Here is a 23927-nt window from a genome sequence, read left to right on the forward strand (position 1 = left end):
AATATGTTATTTAAGAGAAGTCAAGTGTATTTTAACTCGTTGAAATTACCACGTTAAAGTAGGTATACCAGACAGTCTTTTCCAGTCACGGAACACAACGTTCCGTATTAACAAAGCCCTCAGCCAGCCCCAGTGTCCCACCATGCAACACTGAGCTAGCAGCGGCAGCTAACCACCACATTTGACCCTGTGTGTGCTATGATGAATTAGACATCCGGGCTGTGTGTATGGAAGATGGCGACACTTATCCTCCCTGGTGAATGGATCAAAAACTGGGAAAAATCAGGAAAACACGAGTTGTGAGTAGATCTGAACTTCAACACAATGCCAGAGGTTACAGTAGTTTAACAGCCGTTGGCTGATATAAGCTAACTAAAAAAGAAATGCGTAGCTAGCAATGCAATTTAAGGCCAGTCTTTCAAGTGTGTTCGCTAGTGCGAACATAAGCGGTACGTTAGCAAGCTAAAAAAAACACTTAAAGTGGCTTGCTAACGTTAATTAACGCCGCTATTTTAAAAATAAACGACTGCTGTAAATAGTTGCACGGTAGATAATTAATTATGTCGATTTAAATCGTTTCATGGAATGCAGTCGTTACCTAAATGTAACTAGCTAACGTTGACTGCATGCTAGAAATGTGGCTAGCTTCCGCTCCCTTAATTTGTAAACACCTTGGCTATCAAAGCTAAGCTAGTTAGCATCCATGTAGCACACTCCCCGCTCCATCTATATAGTTCCAGGTTTTTAATTCTAGTTGTTTTGATTGCTAAATTCAGGTAGTTAGTTAGTTAGCGTTATCTGCCAACATATAATCGACTAACCGTTGGCGAATAAACGTTTTGCACGTTAACAGGAAAGTTAATAGTAATCAAGTGGAGGGAAACGACTGATCTTGACATAACGCTATAGCAAGTTAGCTGCAACGTTAGCCACGGCATCTGTGATGTCGACTGTCTTGTACGATGTTGTATTGCCTATGCATGGCAGCCTGAAAAAACAACTGACATTTCATGATTATGTTCGATTACAGTTATCTTCCATAAGATATCAAACCTGCTCGCACTTAACCTTGTCAGCTAACTTTAACGTCAAGCTAGATAATCGTGTCACCCATCAGCTGGCTAACTAACTGACAATGGTAAAACGTTAGCTAACTTACATTTCGAGACACAATTATGAGCTCGGTGCAAAACGACGATATATGTACAGCCAGCATCAACTTTATCGCCACAGCGTAAAATCCACTCGCCTAACTTGAGGGAACAACATATATTCTTGCCCCAACAACATCTGGAAATCAAAACCTAGGGGAGAATGGGGTTGCTAGCTTTATTATTCTGATATATGGGAAAATGTCGCGTGTAGATTTTCACTAATTTTCTTGAGCGCAGCCATCACGTACAGGCGGAGACACAATAGGCGCCCATCCATAGTACTAGCTACTATTAGTAGCTGTAGGCCTTGCATATTTAAGTAAGGCCTGCAGTGAGATGCACCAACTCAATCTACTCCATTCTTAGTCGTGTACATAACACTTGTGTCTGTACCACTTTAACAGAAACTTGTTTCAGAGAATTGCAACAATTTAGACGCCTGTAAAACGTTCCCATGTAGAGAAACGGCCATGCATGTATTTTCAAGATGCTTAATATTCCCCTTGTGCATGTCTCTGACTCTGGTACAGAGCCCTTCATGCACAATCTCAATTGCGAGCTGAGATGAAGCTGTTAAACTTCAGTCAATCCAGTAGCCACATAAAGTGCTAAATAAATGTTATGTTGAAGGAATACCTATTTGCCTTCACACAAAATGGATAAATACTTGATCAAAGTGTGTGTCTGTTAGGGCAGCGGAGTTTTAAATGCTCAAGTTTGGGGGTCATGGTCAGCCAGCCCTACAGACTCACTGTCACTTGAATAATGCCACCTTGTGCAGTAACATCACTATGGTGGGAATCCAGTGAAAGGGCAAGTTCCATGTGCTGATTATCAAAGTGTCACATTGTTATTACATAACAATTTTTTAGGTCAAATAATTTTTTTTTCACAAGCCGTCTAACATTATTGTGGACATTTGGATGTGTATGGGTCTGATATCAGTGAAACAATGGTATTAACCAGAGTCAGAGAGACTGTCCTCCCTTTTTGCTTTAAGAAGCGAAAATGGCCTCACATGCATATCAACCACACTTTGACCTCCGAGCCCTGACATCGCTGTCAGTTTGGTCCCATTGAGCATCTCTGACTGACTATTGCATGTATAGTAGTTCTGTAGCATCGTTTGTTTTAATGGAAGACATTGAGGCGGCACAAAGTATCTGATCAGTCTGCCTTTCTCAGTGCTTGTTCTTTGAGGCCAGTTGAGATTTCAACAAGGAGAGCCCTGAGTTTGATCTTTGGTTATGTAATCTTGGTAAAATACAGTTTCAAAAAAATGTTCCTGATAGTTTCGAAATATCAATCGTTTCTCCACCAAATGTATAATTTTCTCCGGGATATTGTAGAAGGGGTATGGTCTTGGCGTAGAGTTAAAAGCACAAGTAAGCCAGATGTTACCAGAACAACGGTGTGTACTAATGCGTTTCCATTGGTTTGTTCAGGAATTTTAAATAAGCTGTACAAAGCAATGTAACAGTATGTTAAATAAAGGCAGTTTCAATAGCTATGGATTGTCAAGTTTGAGTAGTCTAACTGACCATAATTGTCTCTTTATTTCATAGCGTACAACTCTGCAAAGAACTTACAGAGAAAACAGACCATGGAAGTGAGATTAGAGGTAAGTTGAAAATGACCATATATCTGTTATACGCTCGTGTATTTAAATTTCCCTGTGGTACAAGACAGACACACAGCCATCATTGTTGTACTTCGAGTTGATCAGCTTAGTAAGAAAATAAATGTTTTTAAACGAATGCACTTAAGTTAGACCAAAATAGGTAAAATGTATATCAAGTTGAAAGAAATTCTTTGTTGTCAATTTACAGCTGAAATGTTTATGATCACAAAAGTGACAACAATACATTTGTATTGATGTAATGATATGGAGATATCAGAAATCTATCCAGTTATATTTGTTGACCGTTGTATTATGTTAATTTGAAAATCCCGTAAACAGATACAAGTTAATATTCATCCACAACATGCTGTTTTGCTTTATGCTACAGGGGAACTACAACACATGTCTTTATCACCATTACTAAATGCATGTAAATCTCCTTTTTAAACAATATCCTCTTCCGTTTAATAATTATTTATCGCAGTGATAAATGCGACCAAAAGACCTGGTGACTTGGCTGTTTTTCCTGGAAAGTTTGGTTTCCTTTGTCATTGTTCACAAACAACCCACTTCTTTTATTTTGCAGCTTCTCAAAACATACTGCCACACTGCAGATAGCTTTTAAATAATATGACAGCTTTCAGTCAAGCTGTGACTTGCAGATAGCCCCGTCACACCAGTGCTTCAGTGTAATACGTTGCTGAATGGCACCATGTCTCTGTTGTTGCACAACATTAAATTAAGTGTTAATGCAAACTGAAATGTTTTGAATAAGTAATCAAAAAACAGACATGCATGAAAGTTGTTTTACATAGTGATGATTATCCAGTTATTAATTTGTGGTTCTAGCCCTCACGATGCACATCTGATCCCTGCTGCCTGTCTGATAGAATATAGTGTCTCAATGCCATTCGACTTGCAAAGTGGGATTGCAGCGTTTAGTTGTGCAAAGCTAACACAGACCTAATCCACTTTTAATTTGATATCAAAGAGTGTTTTCCTGTCAGCTCGTGAACTGTGTCTTGTCTGTTTACCCCTCCAGACATACAGGCTGCCTTATACGAGCTCTGCTGGCAGGTTGTACAGGGGAACCTGAAGTTGGAACTTGTCGTCAGCGTCCTTGGGGACATGATGGTACGAGTGCTTTTTTGTTTGAGGATTAATATTAAACATATAGAAGTGTCTATGCTGTATATTTAAAGAGACTAAGCTTTTATTCTTTGTTCATTACTTGTTTTCATTTCGTTATGATTGGTGTCTGCACAGAAGCGTGGATTTTCTACATAACTGTATGTCTGTAGAATTTGATTTGACTTTTGTTTTTCTTACAGGAACTCCGAGATGACATGCCATCAATTCTAGCTGATGTGTTCAGTATACTAGGTACATTTATTTTAAACATTGAATTATTGTATCTGAAGTACTGCATTATAAGTATGTCAAATATCGTATGAATATTATAATAGCTTTTAGCGTTTTAGCAAACTTGTCTTATTTTTACTGTCTTAATGTTTTTCTAAATGATACTTTTCACAGATTTAGAGACTAGTGCACTTGAAGAAAAAATCAAACGTGACCTTTACACGCAACTTGTTGGAGCATGTTTGGTAAGAACAACATCAAATTATTTTATATAACAGACACTTCATGCACTTAAAATAGAATACAAAGGCTGCCTGAAGAAAACTATTTGTAACATCAAAATACGATAGCTTGTATGACTTGTATGAGCATTTCACTTTATTGTCACTGTTGCAGCACAGTAATATACTCAACAATTGCATTTGTCCTGAATGTGCGATAATGTAATTGGTATATAAGGATTTTAGAAGGATATAGAATTTTGGATGAAGTTTAAATCACTTTCTATTAGTGTCATTGTTAATGTTGATACCCAGGTCTGTAATGAGACTGCCTGATTAAATATGGAATCAATAAATAAACTACCCCCTTTTTCTTTCTTCAGTTTTTTGTTCCGGATGCCATCCTGAAAGAGAGGCTGGATCCAGAAACCCTTGAATCTCTTGGACTTATAAAACAAGCCCATCAGTTCAATCAGAAGATTGTAAAAATTAAGACTAAACTATTGTAAGTAGAGTGCGCAGTTTAGTAGAGATGTAGACATGAATACATATAAGAAGTGCATTTCATTTTTTGTAATCTTGTATTTCTTCTTCTCCTCAGTTACAAGCAACAGAAGTTTAACTTGCTAAGGGAGGAGAACGAGGGCTATGCCAAACTAATCACTGAGCTTGGCCAAGACCTCTCGGGCAACATCACCAGCCACCTCGTCCTGGAGAGCATCAAGTCCCTCATAGGTGCCTAACTAGTCCTGTTCAGGGTGATCGTATTGAATGTGGTGCTACTATGTCTTTAGCAAATCTTGCATCTACATTCATGGTGAATGTGCTTGTCTGTTTTTTTGGATTGTATCACACTGGATTTGATCTCGCCCCATTGGTCACTTGTTAGATTCAGCATTGACTCTAGTGTGTTGCATTGCCAGGTACCTGTATATCACAGAAAGTCCGTCCCCATGTACTACGTGTCTTCTGACACTAAGGAATGCTGATGGTGTCGTCTGTACTCAAAGCTAGAGTTGGCAGGTCTTTGGCCTCTTAGCACAGAGGCAATGGAATAACCTGTTCTTTATAAAACCCCATGTGTTCTTAAAACTAAACCAAAGTCCTTGTGTTTCTTTAAATTCTCTTTATTTAACTTATTTTTACTTTTTTACAATTGCCTGCTCAGTCCTCTTTTTTCTTCTGCCTGCAGGATGTTTCAACTTGGACCCTAATCGTGTTTTGGACATAATCCTGGAGGTGTACGAGAGTCGATCTGACCAAGATGAGTTCTTCCTGTCTCTCATCAAGTCCTACATGTGTGAGCCTCTCACCCTTTGCCACATCCTGGGCTTCAAGTTCAAATTCTACCAGGTGAGAATTACAAGAATGGGTAATGAAGTACTGGAAGCTAGAATGTGTCCAATGTCTGCTTGTGTATTTTGAAATGTCTTCTCGTAAGTTTCTAGGCTTTGTCTGTCCAAACAATCCCAAACTATAATAATTATAGCATGACTCGTATTTAATTTGTCACTTTTATTTGATTATAGATAATGGTAATTATTTCTTTTGTCTTTTTATTCAGGAGCCCAATGAGGAAACCCCCAGGTCACTTTATCACATTGCTGCTGCTTTGCTCCACCATAACCTGATAGAGCTGGAAGATCTCTACGTACACGTAAGGAAAAGTAGCGGCTCGATTCCAGCGACTCGACATCAGTCAGAATATGAGTTTTACCTACCTAAAGCTAAAAGCTGTAATCCTGTGATGTCTTCAGGGAGATTTATGTGATAAATGAAGTGACTTCATTATAAATAATATTTCACCTACATAAAATATGAAGCCGCTGTAGAATAAGTTCTCCATAGACTGAAAACGCTCTTTTGTTGCCTCTCTTCATTCTAGCTTATGCCAGTAGATGCCCTCATCGTAGAGGAACACAAACGGGATATCTCAGAGGCCAAGCAGATTGCCCGCAAGCTGGTCATGGTTGTGTTGCCCTCAGAGAAAAGTGAAGACAAAGACAAGGAGAAAGAAAAGGAGGAGGAGAAGAATGACAAGGTATCAAAGCATTTGTAAAGAACATACTAATATATAAACTGTTTCTGGAGGAATGGATGGATGGATGGATATTTAGAGCCAGAGAATTGAGAGTGACAGATGGCCAAAAGAAAGTTAAGCAGGACTGGGGGAAAAGCTTTTAAAGCTTATTCTGCATCACCTGAGGTCAAGTTAACCTGTAGAGGCTACTGCATAATGATACTTAATTATGATTTACCTTAGATAATGTAGCACGTTGTCAGCCTTTTAAAAACATGATCTAGATATATAGATATGAATGGTTTTAAAAATCACTTTGTCGTGTGACAGCAGCTGTGCTCATGTTTTGCCTCTGCTCTAACTACCCTTTGAGTGTTATTTAACTTTAAAGTGTTAAATAACACACAGGTACTCAGTTGCTTCTCTGTTCTGTGCCCACAGCCACCTGACAACCAGAAGCTTGGTCTGTTGGAAGCACTACTTCGAATTGGAGACTGGCAACACGCCCAGAGTATTATGGACCAGATGCCGTCCTTCTACGCTACTTCTCACAAGGCCATCGCGCTGGCACTCTGCCAGCTTGTGCACCTGACTGTGGAGCCTCTTTACAGAAGGTGCTGATTGTTTGTTTTTGTTTTTTTCATTTTTCAGTTACTGCCCAGTATGTCTAGTCGGGCCAGAAAGCATTCACAAGTACCTCTTACTACACGGCTTGATCTGACTTTCTTTTTTTAACTCTTTCCAAAGCCAATATTTCATGCATACAAGAACAAATGAATAATTAAACTACAAAAAGAAAATGCAGACTCTGACACACTGGTCTGTTCTTCGCAGGTCCGGCCTCCCAAAAGGGGCAAGAGGACGAGTAATTCATCCACTGAGAAACAAGCGAGCCCCTCGGCCTGCAGAGAGCTTCGACGACCTACGCAGGGACACATTCAGCATGATCTGCTACCTGGGCCCTCACCTCTCCCATGACGCCATCCTCTTCGCCAAGATTGTGCGTCTGGGCAAGGCCTTCATGAAAGAGGTACGCAACGGACACCACAACATTGCTACATCTGCACTACAGCCTAAATCTCCTTTTTTGTTTTAACTCATATTTGGTGTCTTTTTTTCTTCTCAGTACCAAAGTGATGGCAGACCTGATGTGAAAGACAAAATGGTATAAAACTAATAACTCTTTATGACAAAGTATAATGGATATTTAAAAGAGTAAAAACACTGTTGTTTTGCTTTAATGGATCTGGCAATTTATCTCTGCACTATATGTAACTGTGAGGACCGTATTCATGTTGATTTGTATGTTTTTTTTTGCAGGAAACACTATTGAGTTGTTTCCTGAGCATTGCAGACCAGGTGCTACTTCCTTCTCTCTCTCTGATGGAGTGTAATGCTTGCATGTCTGAGGAAGTGTGGGGTCTCTTCAAACTCTTTCCATACCAGCACAGGTAAAATATACACACATACACACACACACTCTCACACTCTCACACTCTACATGTGGCTCTCTTTAATTGAGCTGTCGGGTAGTAAACCCTCAGGCACTGCTCCAGGATGCTGTTTACTAGCTGGCAAGCTAAACGTAGCACGCACGATCACACTGAGCTCATCAAACCATGCTTGATTGTTTAAAATGCATTTTTTTGTGTTAATCTAAAAACCCTCTTTCCTGCTTGCGCAGTAATGTTAGAATTTTATTTTTAGATTCTTTGTTTTAAATACTCTAGGACACTGCTGATGAGCAATGACACTCTGCAAGATTTTGTTTTCCTTTTGATGCCTCTGTCAGTTTGTCACAGCTAATATTGCATCGTCTTTAGTTACTGAATATAGTAGCACTTTGTAGTCTTATACATCAAACCACCAAATCAAAGGAAGGATTTAAAATGAAGGGAAAGGGAAGTATTGCAGTTCATTCATGCTCTGGATGTGTCTGGATTGCTCTTTGTGCTGAATTTGTTTATGCATATTAAGGTTTTTTTTTTTTATTCCTTAACATTGCGAGCTCCAAATATGACTCTCATCAAATTATTAAGGAGCAGATGTTTTTTATTAAACTCAATGGCTGACTGCAAATGAGGCAGAAATGAACCCTTCTTTTATCTGGCAAATAGTCCCACACCTAACGGCAGTTTACCACAATGCTTGACAAGAGGTTGCTGCTTACCATTCAAGGACGGCTTTGATTATTTACAAGCTTTGCAAGCCAACATGTTTGGTTTATGTTAAAACTGTTTCCTTTATGGTTACTGTGAGAAAGTGTGTGGATTTTTACAACTGCTGCTAATTGTCCTATTCTGCCAATGTTTCTGAATGCTGCAACGCTAAACCTGTTTATTTGTGCTTCTTCTATCTTTGCGCAGGTACCGGTTATATGGACAGTGGAAGAATGAGACGTATACCAGCCATCCGCTGTTGGTTAAAGTCAAAGCTCAGACTGTGGAACGGGCCAAATACATTATGAAGTGAGTTATTTTTCAAAACCGTTACTTTGCCATCATCTGTCTTTCTCTAGCTTTGGTTCACTTTGTCTTGTCTTGACCAGGTCAGTACATGTGTCCATGTAGGCTGTGTTATTAAAATGTGTAGCTATTCGTTTCCCCAGCTAGGTCAGTGCTGTTCGATTCAGCAGAACTGGTGCAAGGTTCAAGTAAACCTTGAATAAATGTGCAACCCTTCCCATCCATTCAAGTCAAGTCTCTATTGAGTTTGTGAGTTGCCATGTATTCTGGGATATTGAGTAGAGAGCTTCACATAATGAAACATTTTGGACAATAAATTCAACTTTGAACACACGACACTATCAGCAGAAATGCATCACCACCAGGACATCAAAGCCATTTGTTTTCGTTCTTTGCGGAGCGCCAAAGTAATTTTCAGGTTAACTCTGCTCACAGTAACCGGCAAGAACATATCTCATATATGACAAAAGTAATTAAAAAAATGTATGTATATGAAGTTGCAATTCTTATAATATCTAATTTAATAAAACCTCTGAGGGATTAGATTGGATGGTAACAATGCAAAGATGTAGACATATTGTAATGATTCTTTTCACCCGCTGTATTGAAAGGACCGTTAAACACGGGCATCAAAATAATTCAAAATGGGACTTTGAATACTTTGTTTCTGTGCTGGTCAAGTAATTATTAAAAACACTGTTAAAAATACCTTTGTTAAACTGACAACCATAAGCATTTTCCACGTGCTGTGAAGCTTACAGAAGTGACGGTCTTACTAAAGGCCGTGACACACCAAGCCAATATCGGCTCAATTGAAGACCAACTGATCCGCACGTTAAAAATGGAAGGAAAACGCTATTTCCTGTTTGTATATACGCCGTCCGAGGTCTTCTAGTCGTCTCGTTTAAATGACTAATACAGAATACTGCCGCCTGCTGGTGTGGAGAGTTATTGCCACCCATGCAGGAGCAGTATACATACATGCTTGTTGGTTGCTGGCTGTAGTTGTTGCGGTGTGTTCAAGTGCGACCTTTTGGCCAAGACAAAGGCGACATGAGGCGACACAGCGAGTTGCTCCGTCGCCACTAGTACTTTTATGTCGGCTTGGTGTGTCGGAGCCTTAACGGTGCTCTTTGCTTCAGCTTGTTTTTAATCCACTGTTTCCCGTCTTTTGCTTTTTTCCCCTTCTAGGCGGTTGACCAAAGAGAATGTGAAACAATCTGGAAGGCAGATTGGCAAACTGAGCCACAGCAATCCCACCATCCTCTTTGATTATGTAAGTGTATTTTACTCAAGTTGCCTTTTGAATGACGTCAACAAACTACAAAGACAGATAAGAGAAAATAATGTAGTAATGTAATGTAGCAACCTGCTCGCTCTGTATACCAATTATTATATTTTTCTGGCCCTCATAATATAGCGTCTGATCTAGGAATGGCTTACATATCATGATTTTATGAATCAAAAGTAAAAGCCACTATAATATTACTTTGCATTTGCAGTAATGGGAGGATGTGCAAAGTGTTGACGGCATTTATACACATACCTACAGTTATTTCAAACACGCCTCCCTTTTGTAATTGAGTTCCCTCCCTGATCTGTGGCTGCACATATACCATGAGGATGACTTCAGCAGATTTGTTTTGCCTCGTAGTCGAGGTAAAGTTGAAGTGTTGGGTATAATGTTTACGGCCTGTAGTTGGTGATGTTTTATCTCCTCTGTCCTGTCGTACATCAGATGCTGTCTCAGATCCAATGGTACGACAACCTCATCGTTCCAGTGGTGGACTCCTTGAAATACCTCACATCCCTCAACTACGATGTCTTGGCCTGTATCCTACTCTGTTCACTCTTTATTCAGTCAGCTAACAACAAAGTGTGTTTGTGTGTTGTCGGCAGTAGTGGGAGTGTTAGCGTAAAGGGCTTCTTTTCTGTTTTCTATGTTGTTCCACTTAACTCTGCCTTCAGATTGCATCATTGAGGCTCTGGCTAATCCCGAGAAGGAGAAGATGAAGCACGATGACACCACCATCTCCTCGTGGCTTCAGAGTATGTGGCTTCACAGTTACTCTACAGCAGTCACGTATTAATTTGCATGCAAAACGAGAGAAGCTGTTTGATGTTTTAATGAGTGTCTAACATCCACCTGTTTGTCTTGTCAACCAAGGTCTGGCAAGTCTGTGTGGAGCCGTGTTCAGAAAATACCCGATTGAGTTGGCTGGCCTTCTTCAGTATGTCACCAATCAGCTGAAAGCAGGCAAGAGGTAAGAAGCGACAAATAACAGGCACCAGGCCTTTTTATCACTGCAAATCACATCACAATCTACAGCAATGATGAGTAACATCTCCCAGTGATGACACCGTATCCTGCAAAGTTGGTCTAAACACATTAATACGATAGTCTTTGGGTTGGACAAGCAGTCACATTATTCACATTGCCTTGAATACATCACAGATTAAAATAGAGCATTAAAACATGTTGACTAAATAATATTTAAAGATGTTCTGCTTTATATTTTAAATGTGTTTGTTTGGAAGAGCACAAGGTGTTTTTTTGACACCCCGTGTCTGACTATTGCTTCACTCCTTTTAATGTGTCTAAATGCTTCGCTTCAATACGTCCCTGTTCTTCTGGCAGTTTTGACCTCTTGATCCTGAAAGAGGTGGTGCAGAAAATGGCTGGCATTGAGATCACAGATGAGATGACATCAGAGCAGTTGGAGGCGATGACCGGAGGGGAACAACTCAAAGCTGAGGTATACAGAGTCGAGTACAGTTATGATTCCCTGATGCAGTCTCTTAATTAGGATCTGAATGACTACCCGGACCAGTGCTCCACCTGAGCTCACGTCATTCTCATTATGGATGTGACTGTCAACAGGGCGGCTACTTCGGCCAGATTAGGAACACTAAGAAGTCGTCACAGCGTCTGAAGGATGCACTGCTGGACCACGAATTGGCCCTGCCTCTGTGTTTACTCATGGCCCAGCAACGGAATGGTGTGGTTTTCTTAGAGGGTGGAGAGAAACACCTTAAACTAGTTGGCCACCTCTATGACCAGGTATGCTGCCTCTCAATATATTAATGTAATCTATCTATTTTGTTTCTTAGCAGTAAAGTAAACAATTGAATGTCACTGAATGTACACTCTAGCCAGATACATCTCTTTCTTTCTTTTCTGATATGATTATTTGTATTCCTGTAGTGTCATGATACTTTGGTGCAGTTTGGTGGCTTTCTGGCCTCCAACCTTAGCACTGAGGACTACATCAAGCGGGTTCCCTCCATTGACATCCTTTGTAACCAGTTCCACACTCCACATGATGCTGCCTTCTTCCTGTCTCGACCAATGTACGCCCATCAGATTTTGGTGAGTGGACTACTCCGTCAGCCCCAGAGTGCATCATGTGACATCTGCTATTGAGGGAGATTCTTGTGTAGCCTCTATTTTTTACATTTTATATCACTTAGTTTTTGTGCTATTTGTATCTATTTGATTTTATCACTAAGAAACTATTTAAAATCAAGACATAAGTTTACTGATTTGGAGAAAATGGAGCCCTTACTTAATTCTTTCTTCACACAGTCTAAGTACGATGAGCTGAAGAAAGCGGAGAAAGGCAACCGGCAGCAGCAGAAGGTACACAAGTATGTGGCCGCCTGTGAACAGGTGATGACTCCGGTGCATGAGGCTGTAGTGTCCCTCCATCCAGCCAGGGTCTGGGACGACCTCCGCCCTCAGTTCTACGCCACCTTCTGGTCCCTCACTATGTACGACCTGGCCGTTCCACATTCTGCCTACGAGCGCGAGGTCAACAAGCTCAAGGTCCAGATCAAGGCCATCGAGGAGAACCCCGAGATAGTGAGTAGTTGGTCCACCGCTGTTGCTAAGCAGCCCACAAAACTCGTGACCATTTTTACATATTTCAATTCACTGAAGCGTTTGTGTTCAGTCTTGTGGCTAACAGTATTCACAGCGGCAGAATCCCTGTTCATTTAGATCACAAAAAGCAGCTAATGCAAACGCTGTGCAAGACTCTGATTGTGTAAGAGATGTAAAGTAGTTTGGCAACTATAGGTTAGTGTTGTGTGTATTTACGGTGTGAATATTCTTTCATTCCAATCCAGCCCATGAATAAGAAAAAGAAGGAAAAGGAACGCTGCACCGCCCTGCAGGAAAAACTGCAGGAGGAGGAGAAGAAGCAGCTGGAGCACGTCCAAAGGGTTCTACACCGCCTCAAACTGGAGAAAGACAACTGGTTGTTGGCCAGTAAGTATCCTAATTTTGGTGCCAGTGAAACTATTGATGCATCTTACACTGCGTATGTACAGTCTTCCACAATGCTGTGACTTCTGTTGAGAGAAGAAAACAGTGCAGCCATTTGAGTATGATTGATCTTTGAAGTGCATTTATAGACCAAACATACATATGCATTCAGCCACGATAATTACAAAGCGCAAGTTCGGTTCCTCCCTAAAGAACATAAAGCAACTACATGAATGGAATTAAAGGAATACTTCACCCACAAAATGACCATTTCTATATAAATGACTTGCGTTACCTTGAATTTCGTAAGGAAAACTTGCTCACTACTTCCCGAACACGCATTTTCACTGAACCCTTACTATTGAAAACTCTTCGGACTCACACAGACGAGTTGCGCGCAAGTGTGAGACTGTTTATACTGAAGTGTTTGAAATACTAAGGTTTTAGTGAAAATGCAGATTTCTTTAGAAGTAATGAGCATACGACGGGATGAATGAGACTTGGATTATACTGCACGAGTTGTGTGAGACTTTGTAAACGGATGTTTTGATATAGTTCTGCTGTTGTTAAACGTGGCCCCCAATCACTTGAATTCATCAAGAATTTTCTCCGTTTTTGGATTTCATCGTTCACCGTGGAGGCATACGAGAAAAACAAAGTTATCTTCAAGAATTCAAGGTAACACAGGGTGAGTAATTGATATAAAACATGGTCATTTTGTGGGTGAAGTATTGCTTTAAGCTTTCCGAAGTATATAACGGATAGATAATAATAATAATATATATATATATATATATATATATGGAAGCATAAATATGTAGTTGGGACACAATGTTCATGCATTTTACAAGCGAAGAGAAATTCAGTTTCAGCACAGACACAATAACACTGTTAACGTAGTAAAGGGAGACATCCAGTCAAAGCCCACGTCATTGCCATAATCACAGCGTCAATATTTGAAGTAAATCTAATGTCTGAATGTTAATTACCCATCCGTCTCTGTTATTAATTAATCTTTAAATGTTTACTGACAGAATCCACAAAGAACGAGACCATAACAAAGTTCCTGCAGCTCTGTCTGTTCCCACGCTGCATCTTCTCCTCCATCGACGCTGTGTACTGTGCCCGCTTTGTGGAGCTGGTCCACCAGCAGAAGACTCCCAACTTCTGCACCCTCCTGTGCTACGACAGGGTAAGATACAAATGTTGCTCTTTTGCTCATATTATCTTTGCTGTAACGAGGTACATTTCCCTGTTCTGGGACTAATAAAGAAATTCTGATAATAAATATATAAATGCAGACTTTGTAGTTTTTTTTTATATGCAACTCATTATTTCAAACATACTTTGTGTCACCCTGCAGGTGTTCTCCGCCATCATTTACACTGTGGCGAGCTGTACGGAGAATGAGTCTCACCGCTACGGACGCTTCCTCTGCTGCATGCTGGAGACGGTGACCCGCTGGCACAGCGACCGTGCAACCTATGAGAAGGTGTCTGTTTCTACCGCTTCTCTTCATCTGTCACTTTGATTTACTTTTAGCTAGAGATGCACTTATTGCAACTTGGCGAGTTCCGATTTCTTCATTTTTAAGTCTGACCTGCCAATTCCATTTTTCTGTCTCAGAACGATAATGGACAGCATGCACAAACATTTTTGTAAAGTTTCTTTCATGGAAAATTGAAAATCAATTGTATGTTCAAAATAAAATGTTGCTTGTCAAATAATTTACATTTTCTCCAACACTTGAGGTTTTTTCCTCCACAGCTTATTTTGGATTTGTAGGCGTTACAAATGACGAGCTTTATGTCTTCTCCTTGTATGGTCATAGGAGTGCGTTAATTACCCAGGCTTCCTGACCATCTTCAGAGCCACAGGCTTCGATGGTGGGAACAAAGCAGACCAACTGGACTATGAGAACTTCAGGCATGTGGTGCACAAATGGCACTACATGCTGACTAAAGTGAGCTGCCCTTCCTGATCAGTACCTCCATTCTTTAAAATTCTGTCTAGATATTGCCAGTCTGAGCTCTGTTGAAGGTGTGTATTTATGATCATGTCCTCTGTCTCTGTTCCATCCAGGCTTCAGTTCATTGCCTGGAGACGGGAGATTACACCCACATCCGGAATATTCTCATCGTGCTCACCAAGATCCTGCCCTGCTACCCCAAAGTGCTGAACCTGGGCCAAGCGCTGGAGTGCCGTGTCCACAAGATCTGCCTCGAGGAGAAGGACAAGAGGCCCGACCTCTATGCCTTAGCAATGGGGTAACACAGCATTGTGTGCTGTTCAGCACTCTGTGGAGCAATCAGTTAACATACAGTATATTATGTGTGTGGTAATTAAAGATAGGAAGATGGGGTTCTGAAAAAAGAGTTGTGGGCGTTATCTGATTTGTTGAATATATATAGATATAGATAGATAGATAGATAGATGGATAGATAGATAGATAGATAGATAGATAGATAGATATATAGATGGATAGATAGATGTTTTATTATAAATATCTGTTCAGACACAGAGGAGTAGCAAGTGGTGACTGTAACGCAGATGTTTGATATTCGTTATGAAAAGGGATGAAGATTTGGACGATTTACACGATGGCCAGTGCCTTTTCTACAGTGTCAATATTTCAACCTTTTGAGTGTTGATCTCGGGCCAGCCACTGTAAATTGGTAAAACCTGAGATTCCTAATGCCGTACTGAGTCTTTAACGCCACTGTACGTTGCAATTCCAGTTGCTCACACCATGGATTCCTGAAAACATTCAGGGACAAATCCTTTTCTTGGTGGAAATTTGTACTTAAGTAGAAACTGATCATCGTCTATGAGTCACCGTACTAGTGTTTACTAAAAGCTAAGTCTGCAGCGGTTTGGAAATGTTGTGCAGGGATGATTTACCTGAGTTTACCTTTTTTTGCAATGTGTTCTTTTGAGGTTTTGTTTCTGCCTTGTGCAAACCCTTTATGCATCTTGCAGTTATTCAGGTCGGTTGAAAAGCCAGAAGGTGCACATGGTCCCTGAGAATGAGTTTCACCACAAGGAGCAGCCAGCACGCAGTGCCACCCCTGCCAGTCAACAGAACGGCCCCGGCAGCACAGGCAAGCCTGCCACAGGCACAAGCAAGACAGAGGAGGGGACGTCAGAGGATGGTGGTAAGTGATTAGAAACATGGCGAGGCTGTTTGAAATACAGTGTATAACAATTTAATTTAGTTTACAAATAAGGAACCAGATACAATATGGTATTGTTGGGTCATTTTGAGTGTAATTTGTTTCGGACTTGTTGTTTCATCACATTTGATAAATATTAAAGGACGTTGTAGTTGTTATCTATCTGCAATGTTTTTCTCCCTCCTGAAAATATAAATAATAGGTTCAATGCCATAAAATGTAAACATTGGTGCTACAAATCCTAATATGCATGTCAGTTATGTGAATAAATCCTGTGCTCATACAGTTCTTGTTGTGTTTCTTTGCAGATAGGGGCAAGGATAAATCTCAGGGCACCACAAAGCCAGTGAACAAAGCCAACAGTGCAGCGGCCAAAGTGACCACCAGCAACGGGAACGGTGCTCTCAACAGGTATATAACTCAAGAGCTGCTGTGAGAATAAGTTATCTGAAACAAAGCTTTAAAAAAGCATCAAAACCTACTGTGTCAATCTACACCTCGAGTTGGTTTTGCCTGTAAGTCTATTAATAATACTGTATTAGGATCAACAGAGTCTCGTATGAAGCATTTCGTTTTAATAAAGAATTTTGAAAACTCATCACTTTGCAGCACCAAAGCCGTTAAAGAACGAGACGACAAAGAGAAGAGCGGGAAGGAGAAAAAAGAGAAAAAGGAAAAGACACCAGGCAGCACTCCTGAGACAAAGGCGGAGAACCGTCGGGAGAAGCTGAGAGACGAGAGACCAGGGAAGGAGGAGCGGGCGGCACGTGAGGGTAAGGAAAAGACCCCCAAGGCAGACAGGGAGAAAGTGAAGGCCGAGGAGAAGAGCAGCAAAGACGACAAGGCCAAAGCCGGCAACGGAGAGCCCATGGAGCCGTCCAGGGAGCGTGATGCCATCAAGGAGTCCAAGAGCAAGGAGAAAGGAGACAGGAGCGCTGTGACCGGGTCCATCAAGTCACCGGTTCCCAGAGCAGAGTCAGCCGAATCTGAGAGGGGTAAGGAGCCTCTCTGGTTGTTTTTACACTGCTGTGTTCCGCACACTACTCATAAAAGGACAAATGCACTGAGTCCACATTCACTCTCTATAAAAGTATTACCCTTTTGGACTTTGTGTTTTCTGGTTTTACAATATTGAAACGCGTTGAATTAGGATTGTAAGGAGAAGCCTGATGGTCTTTATTAGTTTGACATTTTCTTGCCCCTTGCATCCTGTCAGTCAAATGGGATGTTTTTGTTTAACGTGCAGCTCAACATGCATTCATCGCAGCTCATTGAGAAACTTGATTTCTACTCTTCTTGTCTTTGCAGATCACAAAAGACGAAAGCTCGACAGTCACACTTCTCCGTCCCACTCCTCGTCTGTTAAGGTTAGTATGGCTTGAGGAAGGCTGTGCCAGTTTCTTCTCTATCTGCCGGAGCGTTCCCTGCCGTTGCACATTCCAGCAGCCCCCGAAGATCACCAAGGAGAGTTGTCGTACATGCAGGCACGACATCTGGAAATCCCAACCAAATCCATAGGAGTTGGAAAGCATTCCATGGACATCAGCATAATATTTTGCAGAATTGGGAGAAAACCCCCTCAAAGACTTAGCCAAGAGAATATTGTGTATATTGAGTATTTTCATATTGAAATATTTATCTATTTTTATATTAATGAAAGCAGTCAGTGTGCCTTGGGAAGAAAGAAATTTTCTACGCATTTCTATATTCCTGGTGGATTTTTTTGCTTTTTGAGAATTATATCCACCTGAAGTTAAACGGCTTGCCAAACCAAGAGCTTTCGCCTTCTCCTATGGCAATATTTTTTTCTTTTAACACCGAAAGCAGTGTTTTACTACTTGAAATGGTGCCCAAGATTTTTTCCCCCACGTTTTTGCGAGCTGAGAAGATATCCTGGTTAAAGTGATGTAAAGTATTTTTACTTTCCCCTCAACGTTGCCGGATCTAAAGTCGAATGATGTCCAAACCTCTGCTGCGGCTGAGTCGTCGGTCCCCCTTCTATCTCCGTTTGTTAAAACGGCCTGCATGTCGCCTTCACGTCGTACGATGCTATCCAGTCAGAGGTGCCGGCCCCTACACCGCTATCCCCACAACTACCAGCCGTCGGCATCAACAGTCGTACTACCTCCTGGCAAGCCACCAGCAACTGAGATCAACGGAGAAAATGAATGTTGCAGTTTTGAATCAGCCAAAAATGCAGCGGAAAGTAAGCCTGCCTCTACAAAGAGAGAGAGTGAGGGAAAGAGCGGGCGAAGCCTGAATCGTCTGGAGCGTTGCCCAAACCACTGGAAGCTTGTGATGATAGGTCTTTATTGTACCCTTCCACCAGAGAAATAGGCTCCCTGTGTCTTATCCATTCCTGAACTGTAAGTGACAGCAACAGTTACTTATGTAGGGATGCAGCCAAGCACATAAGAATTAAGTGATTTGTCTTACACACACACACACACACACACACACACAGGCACACACACACACACACACACACACACACACAGGCACACACATACACATTATTCACAGCACTTGCACTTTAGATGTATTGAACACCAGCTGCTCTGTAGGACTTTTTTATATTATGCTGCCTGATATTGCAGACATGTCTGTAGTAATATGACTAGCAGTTATCTCATATATGCTCAGGGTTTTATATTTCAATTATTGACATTCCAGATGTTGAGCTTATGAACTCTCCTTTATGTAATAACCTTGTCAAAGCCTTAGTCCTTGAAGGTCAGAGGTCAAGGGAGAAGTACGCTGTTGGTCCGGCCAGCCACGACTCCCCCCCACCCCTTCTTCCAACTCTCTACTGCTGTCTGACAACCTCCTTCCAAACCCCCCACCCCCTCCCAGCTCATCTGTCATCTCCATTCATCCCTACAGGACAATAGCAACGAACCCAAGGAGTCCACATCCAAGGTTTGAACCGACTCTGCTACTCTTACCTTCTCAGATTTTTAATGTCTTTTTTTAATTAATTTTTTTATTCAATGTCATTTAAAAAAGAAATATTCTCACAGTTCACTGCCCGTCCCAAAAAAAAGCTGCACGCCTTTAGCTTTGAGTACGGCACGCATTCGCCGTGGCATCGTTTTGATAAGCTTCTGCAACTCACAACATTTATTGTTGTGAGTTGCATTAATTTTCCGCCAAGATCTTGTATTGATGATGAGAGAGGCACTAGGCATGATGGGTGCATCACTTCATCCACCTCTCTTCTTACCCGGATGCGCCCATCACTCTGGAACAGGGTACATCTGGATTCATCAGACCACATGACCTTCTTCTTGCTCCAGAGTCCAATCTTTATGCTCCCTAGCAAATTAAAGCCTTTTTTTCCCATTAGCCTCACTGATCAGTTCTTATGGCTACACAGCTGTTTAGTCCCAATCCCTTCAGTTCCCTTCGCATTGTGTGTGTGTGGAAATATTCTATTATTTATCTACTGTTAAACACAGCCGTGAGTTCTACTGTTGATTTCTTACGATATGATTCCACCGAACGTTTAAGTCTCCGATCACCATCATTCAAGAGTTTTTTCCGAGCACATTTCTTCCTGAAGACGATGGTTCACCTCGATCCTTCCAGGTTTTAATAATGCGCTGGACGGTTCTTAACCCGATTTTGGTAGTTTCAGGAATCTCTTCAGTTGTTTTCTTTGCTTGATGCAGGCCAATAATCTGACCCTTCTGAAACTGATTCACATCCTTTCCACGACCACAGGATCTGTCTTCCCACACGGTCGTTTAAGAAATGAGAAGCTGCTCAGCGCATCAGCTCGGGTTAAATAATTTGTTACCAGCAGAAACATATTAATCACTGCAGTAATTATCCAATGGAAGGCTCTCACTGATCTGCTTAGTTACATCCAGGTGGTGACTTTTCTTTGGACCGGCAGTGTATTAAGGACAGTGCTATTATTCATGCATCATCATTACCAAGTTGCGGGATATAAAAACTCAAACAATGAGCCAAAAGAGACTAAAAGAGTGTGACTGCAGTTGCGTGATGATCTCTTTGGCTTCTTCAATACAAGCAACATTACAATCATTTGATCGATTCTTTTTAAAATAAAGAATATTGAGTAGCTTAACTTTATCTTAATCTTTTGGGATCTTTAACAGTTAATTTAGAGCCAAATTGAATAAAATATCAAATGTATATAACAACATACACACTGGATGTAATCAGGTGTTTTGACACTGATTAACAGAAAAAGATAAATCGCAACCAGCTGTACAAATAGCAAGAAGCTAATATTTAGTAGAGACAGCAATCGTAGCGTTGTGTCTGTGGATGTCTGCGTCATTTCTTTACATCTGGACCTGACACTTCTTTCTGTTGATCGGTGTGTAAAGCGTTATGTCCTAGCGGGTTACACATTTAGAAAATCTCCATCACTGAACTGCATGTGAGTCATCTCTTACTCCCACATCAACATTTTGGCAAAAAGGAGTGCACATGTCCTGCATGGTAACATATTAGTTCAACATCAAATATGAAAACAAGTTTTATGTTGTTACAGCTGTGTTTTTCATTATTATTTGTTTATGCAACAGCCTGCACTTATGGAGGCGTTGTATCCATTGTTATATCTGTTTCTAACAACATTATAGTTCTAATTTCATTTATTTAAATGTTTGTATACTGCTTATAATGGCTTAATAGGGCGAATTAAACTGAAGTGTAGTCCACTCATATTGACATATTATACTAGATTATGGACAACTTTGACTTCAGTTTTTTGTCCTGTTTTCACTGGTGATACTGATCCTCCAGTGGAACTCAGTCAAAGCCTGTTGTGATGATACTAATGTCCTTTATTTGTAGTGATTTTAACACCTTTAGAAATGCACTCCTGACAACATAAAAACATATTTTTCTCTCTCGTTCTGTTCATATATAATTGCCTTTGCAGCACCACGCCAACTACAATTCAGTTGCCCGGTCCAAGAGCAGAGAGAGGGAGACGGAGAAGAAAGATTCAGACAACACACAAGGCCGATCCAAAGAGAAGAAGGAAGAAAAGGATCGCAAAGAAAGGAAAAGAGTCAGTATTCAACAAGAGCGCTGCACTTTGTTCAAATGGGTTTTTGGAAATGTCCTTGTGATCTTTTCTTTCTCTTTTTCTCCTTTATATAATTCTTGCTCTAAAGTTAGCCAATGTTCAGAGTAGCAACGATTGACGTACTGCATGTCATGTCGTTTCTCTTTTAGGACCATGTACTCAATGAGCATGAGACGAGCCTCGAGTCCAAACGTAGAAAGGATGAGAACGGAACGAGTACGTTTGTTCTTGACAAAACTGAAGTGGCCATTCGCAAGTACAGTTTAAAAAAACAACCAACATCCATCTTCTCTTCCCAGATTCCTCCAAAAACCGCAAGAGTGAGAGTCCTTCCTGTGACTCCCCGCTTTCAGCTGAAAAAGAGAAGAGCAAACGATCCAAATCTTCCAGTAAAGAGAAGACGGAGTCTGTGAAACCTGAGCGAACGTCCTCCGGAGGCAAAAAGGTCAACTCGGCTGTCTCACTCTGTCCTGATCTGTTGTTAGACTGCACGACCTTTTCAATTCAGCAACTCCAGTCTTATCGCCCCTCGTCTAAGAAACCTTTTCAGTTCAAATATTTAACCCGTCTATTGTTTGAGTAATACATTTAGACGTAAACCAATGCTTAATATTCATGCAGCTTTATTTCCATTACTTCTTTTTAATTCATACTTCTTTGTGTGTTTGTGCCACAGGAGTCCAGACACGATAAAGAGAAGTCTGAAAAGAAAGAGAAGAGGGACAGCACCGGTAAAGAAGAGAAAAAGCAATATCCTTAAACGTAGAGTGCCACATAAACCATAAATCTGGTTGATTTGCTCTGTTAAGTGAATATTTTTAATACTTAAAGGTACGGACTCTTTCGAAATTGTAGGTTTTTTTTTTACTTCACTGCTTGTGTGTGTGTGTGTGTGTGTGTGTGTGTGTGTGTGTGTGTGTGTGTGTGTGAGACACTAAAAGCACTGCAATAACTGTTCAAGACTGCAGCAGATGCTATATTGCATTAAGAAGCCAGCCAACAGGACCTTCTTGTAAACATAATTAGTGCTCTAATCCTCAACCATATAACCGTTGGACTTTTCTAATTTGAGCATTTAACTGGAGGAACATTTCTGTCTGGCAATAACTCCAGCGCGCTCTTTAACTCGGAGACAAAGAGCCGTTGTGTGGCTGATACTGTTGCTCTCTCTCGCTTTATAGCAGCCAGTTATTTACACTTTAATCAGATTTTCTCATTTCCTGAAATGGAAAAAAAGATTATTTTGGGGATCCTGTTACTGTGTTGCCTCTCAATATCACAGCTAGACGAAGAACAAAAATCGGCATGGATGTCTCCGTTATATGACAAAGAAAACCATTTTTTGGACCATCAATAATTTAGTACTTGTCAGTCTTGGATTAATTGACCATTTCCCTTAACGATCATACTCATAAATCCTCCGACAAGCACAGATAATGTGCACTAATCGGTGAAGGTAAGACACACTCAACGTCTTCGTGAACGTCTCTCAATACGACATCTCTGCGGTCAGTATTTCATGATTTCTCTCTCTCTGATCCACAGCAGAACTGGAGAAGCTGTGTTTTTATCTGCGAGGCATCTGCAACTCCCCCTGTACTTTGTTGTTAACTCGTACTCTCATTTCTGCCTGTGTTGTTTTTGCTGTAAACTTCCCCCCCCCCCCCACCAAGTGTCGTTAGCTGTAGTTATCTCAACTTACACAACACCTCATTATTTTTCCGTTTCAGTCGACAGTGAACCAGCTGAAATCAGTTTCTTTTTCTCTCCGTACGGGCACAGTGTGCTGCTCTAAACACAATGTTATTATTCTAATTGGAAATGTGGTTACTGTATGAAATGATCTGTTGGTTACACCTTGTCATGGATTCAATAATCTCATGGTTGAAAAATGTGTATTTTTTTGTACGTTGTCAGGCTTTGCTTTTTGCTCGTTTTATTGGAGTTAACATGCTTTCCGTACTCACTTACCTCATATCCTTTTGAGATACTTAGATAATTTTTTATTTATTTATCTCCACCTTTTAATCCAAGTAAGACAGTAGACGTAAGTGAGGAAAAATAATACATAGGACCAGTTTGTATATTGTGTACAATAATAAAGAGGGTAACATGAAATTCACATCATGTTATTTCTTTTTTTTCTTTTTTTGATGTCCCTTACAGTCCTTTTGTGATTTTGTGTTAATCAGGTTTTTACATAATTTATAAAATGCCACTTTGACCTTGATTCAAATGTAGAATTGTAAAGTAAAATCTGACAAAAACAATTCTGACACTGTACTCCAAATACAACTGTTTCGAAATTACTTTTGGAGATTTTATCTGCTGTACTCAATGAGTGTAAGCTTTTTAAAAAAAAAAAAAAATGAAAAAGAAAATGAAAAACAATAAACAATAGTTTTCCTAGTGTGTCACTTTGATATTGTCTCCTACCTTTCTTTCTTTCCCTCTCCACACACTGCGGATTATGCACTGAAAGGTTACTGTAGAAACACTTTGTACCTCAGATACAGTTTACATTTCCCGTTCTTAGTGTCGCCTGTTGACCCACGACACTGAAAAACATTTCGCTG

The 23927-nt window shown here is 40.6% G+C and overlaps 1 protein-coding gene across 5 annotated transcripts; it reads left to right on the top strand.

Annotated features, from left to right (window-relative positions):
- Positions 1–102: 102 nt before the first annotated feature.
- Positions 103–23774, top strand: thoc2 (THO complex 2). Of its 5 annotated transcripts, none has more exons than XM_029447561.1 (40): positions 108–299; positions 2720–2775; positions 3818–3909; positions 4107–4158; positions 4312–4382; positions 4742–4863; positions 4960–5093; positions 5551–5711; positions 5923–6015; positions 6244–6399; positions 6820–6992; positions 7213–7408; positions 7505–7543; positions 7699–7829; positions 8745–8846; positions 10035–10119; positions 10582–10675; positions 10812–10892; positions 11011–11107; positions 11482–11599; positions 11725–11904; positions 12049–12213; positions 12430–12705; positions 12972–13113; positions 13751–13798; positions 14145–14302; positions 14474–14602; positions 14942–15073; positions 15193–15377; positions 16090–16265; positions 16592–16694; positions 16893–17278; positions 17592–17650; positions 19167–19202; positions 21202–21333; positions 21501–21567; positions 21651–21796; positions 22028–22101; positions 22761–22807; positions 22900–23774. In XM_029447561.1, the coding sequence occupies exons 1-39, from the start codon at positions 235–237 to the stop codon at positions 22786–22788; spliced, it is 4740 nt and encodes a 1579-aa protein (XP_029303421.1). In that variant the 5' UTR covers positions 108–234; the 3' UTR covers positions 22789–22807; positions 22900–23774. The 5 variants fall into 5 exon arrangements, 3 of the variants coding, with proteins under 3 accessions (XP_029303421.1, XP_029303420.1, XP_029303422.1); XM_029447560.1 differs by having other exon boundaries at positions 109–299; positions 22897–23774; XM_029447562.1 differs by lacking the exon at positions 13751–13798 and having other exon boundaries at positions 110–299; positions 22897–23774.
- Positions 23775–23927: the final 153 nt, after the last annotated feature.

This window comes from Cottoperca gobio, chromosome 14, assembly GCF_900634415.1.
Source record: "Cottoperca gobio chromosome 14, fCotGob3.1, whole genome shotgun sequence".
In the NCBI taxonomy this organism is placed as follows: Eukaryota; Metazoa; Chordata; class Actinopteri; order Perciformes; family Bovichtidae; genus Cottoperca; species Cottoperca gobio.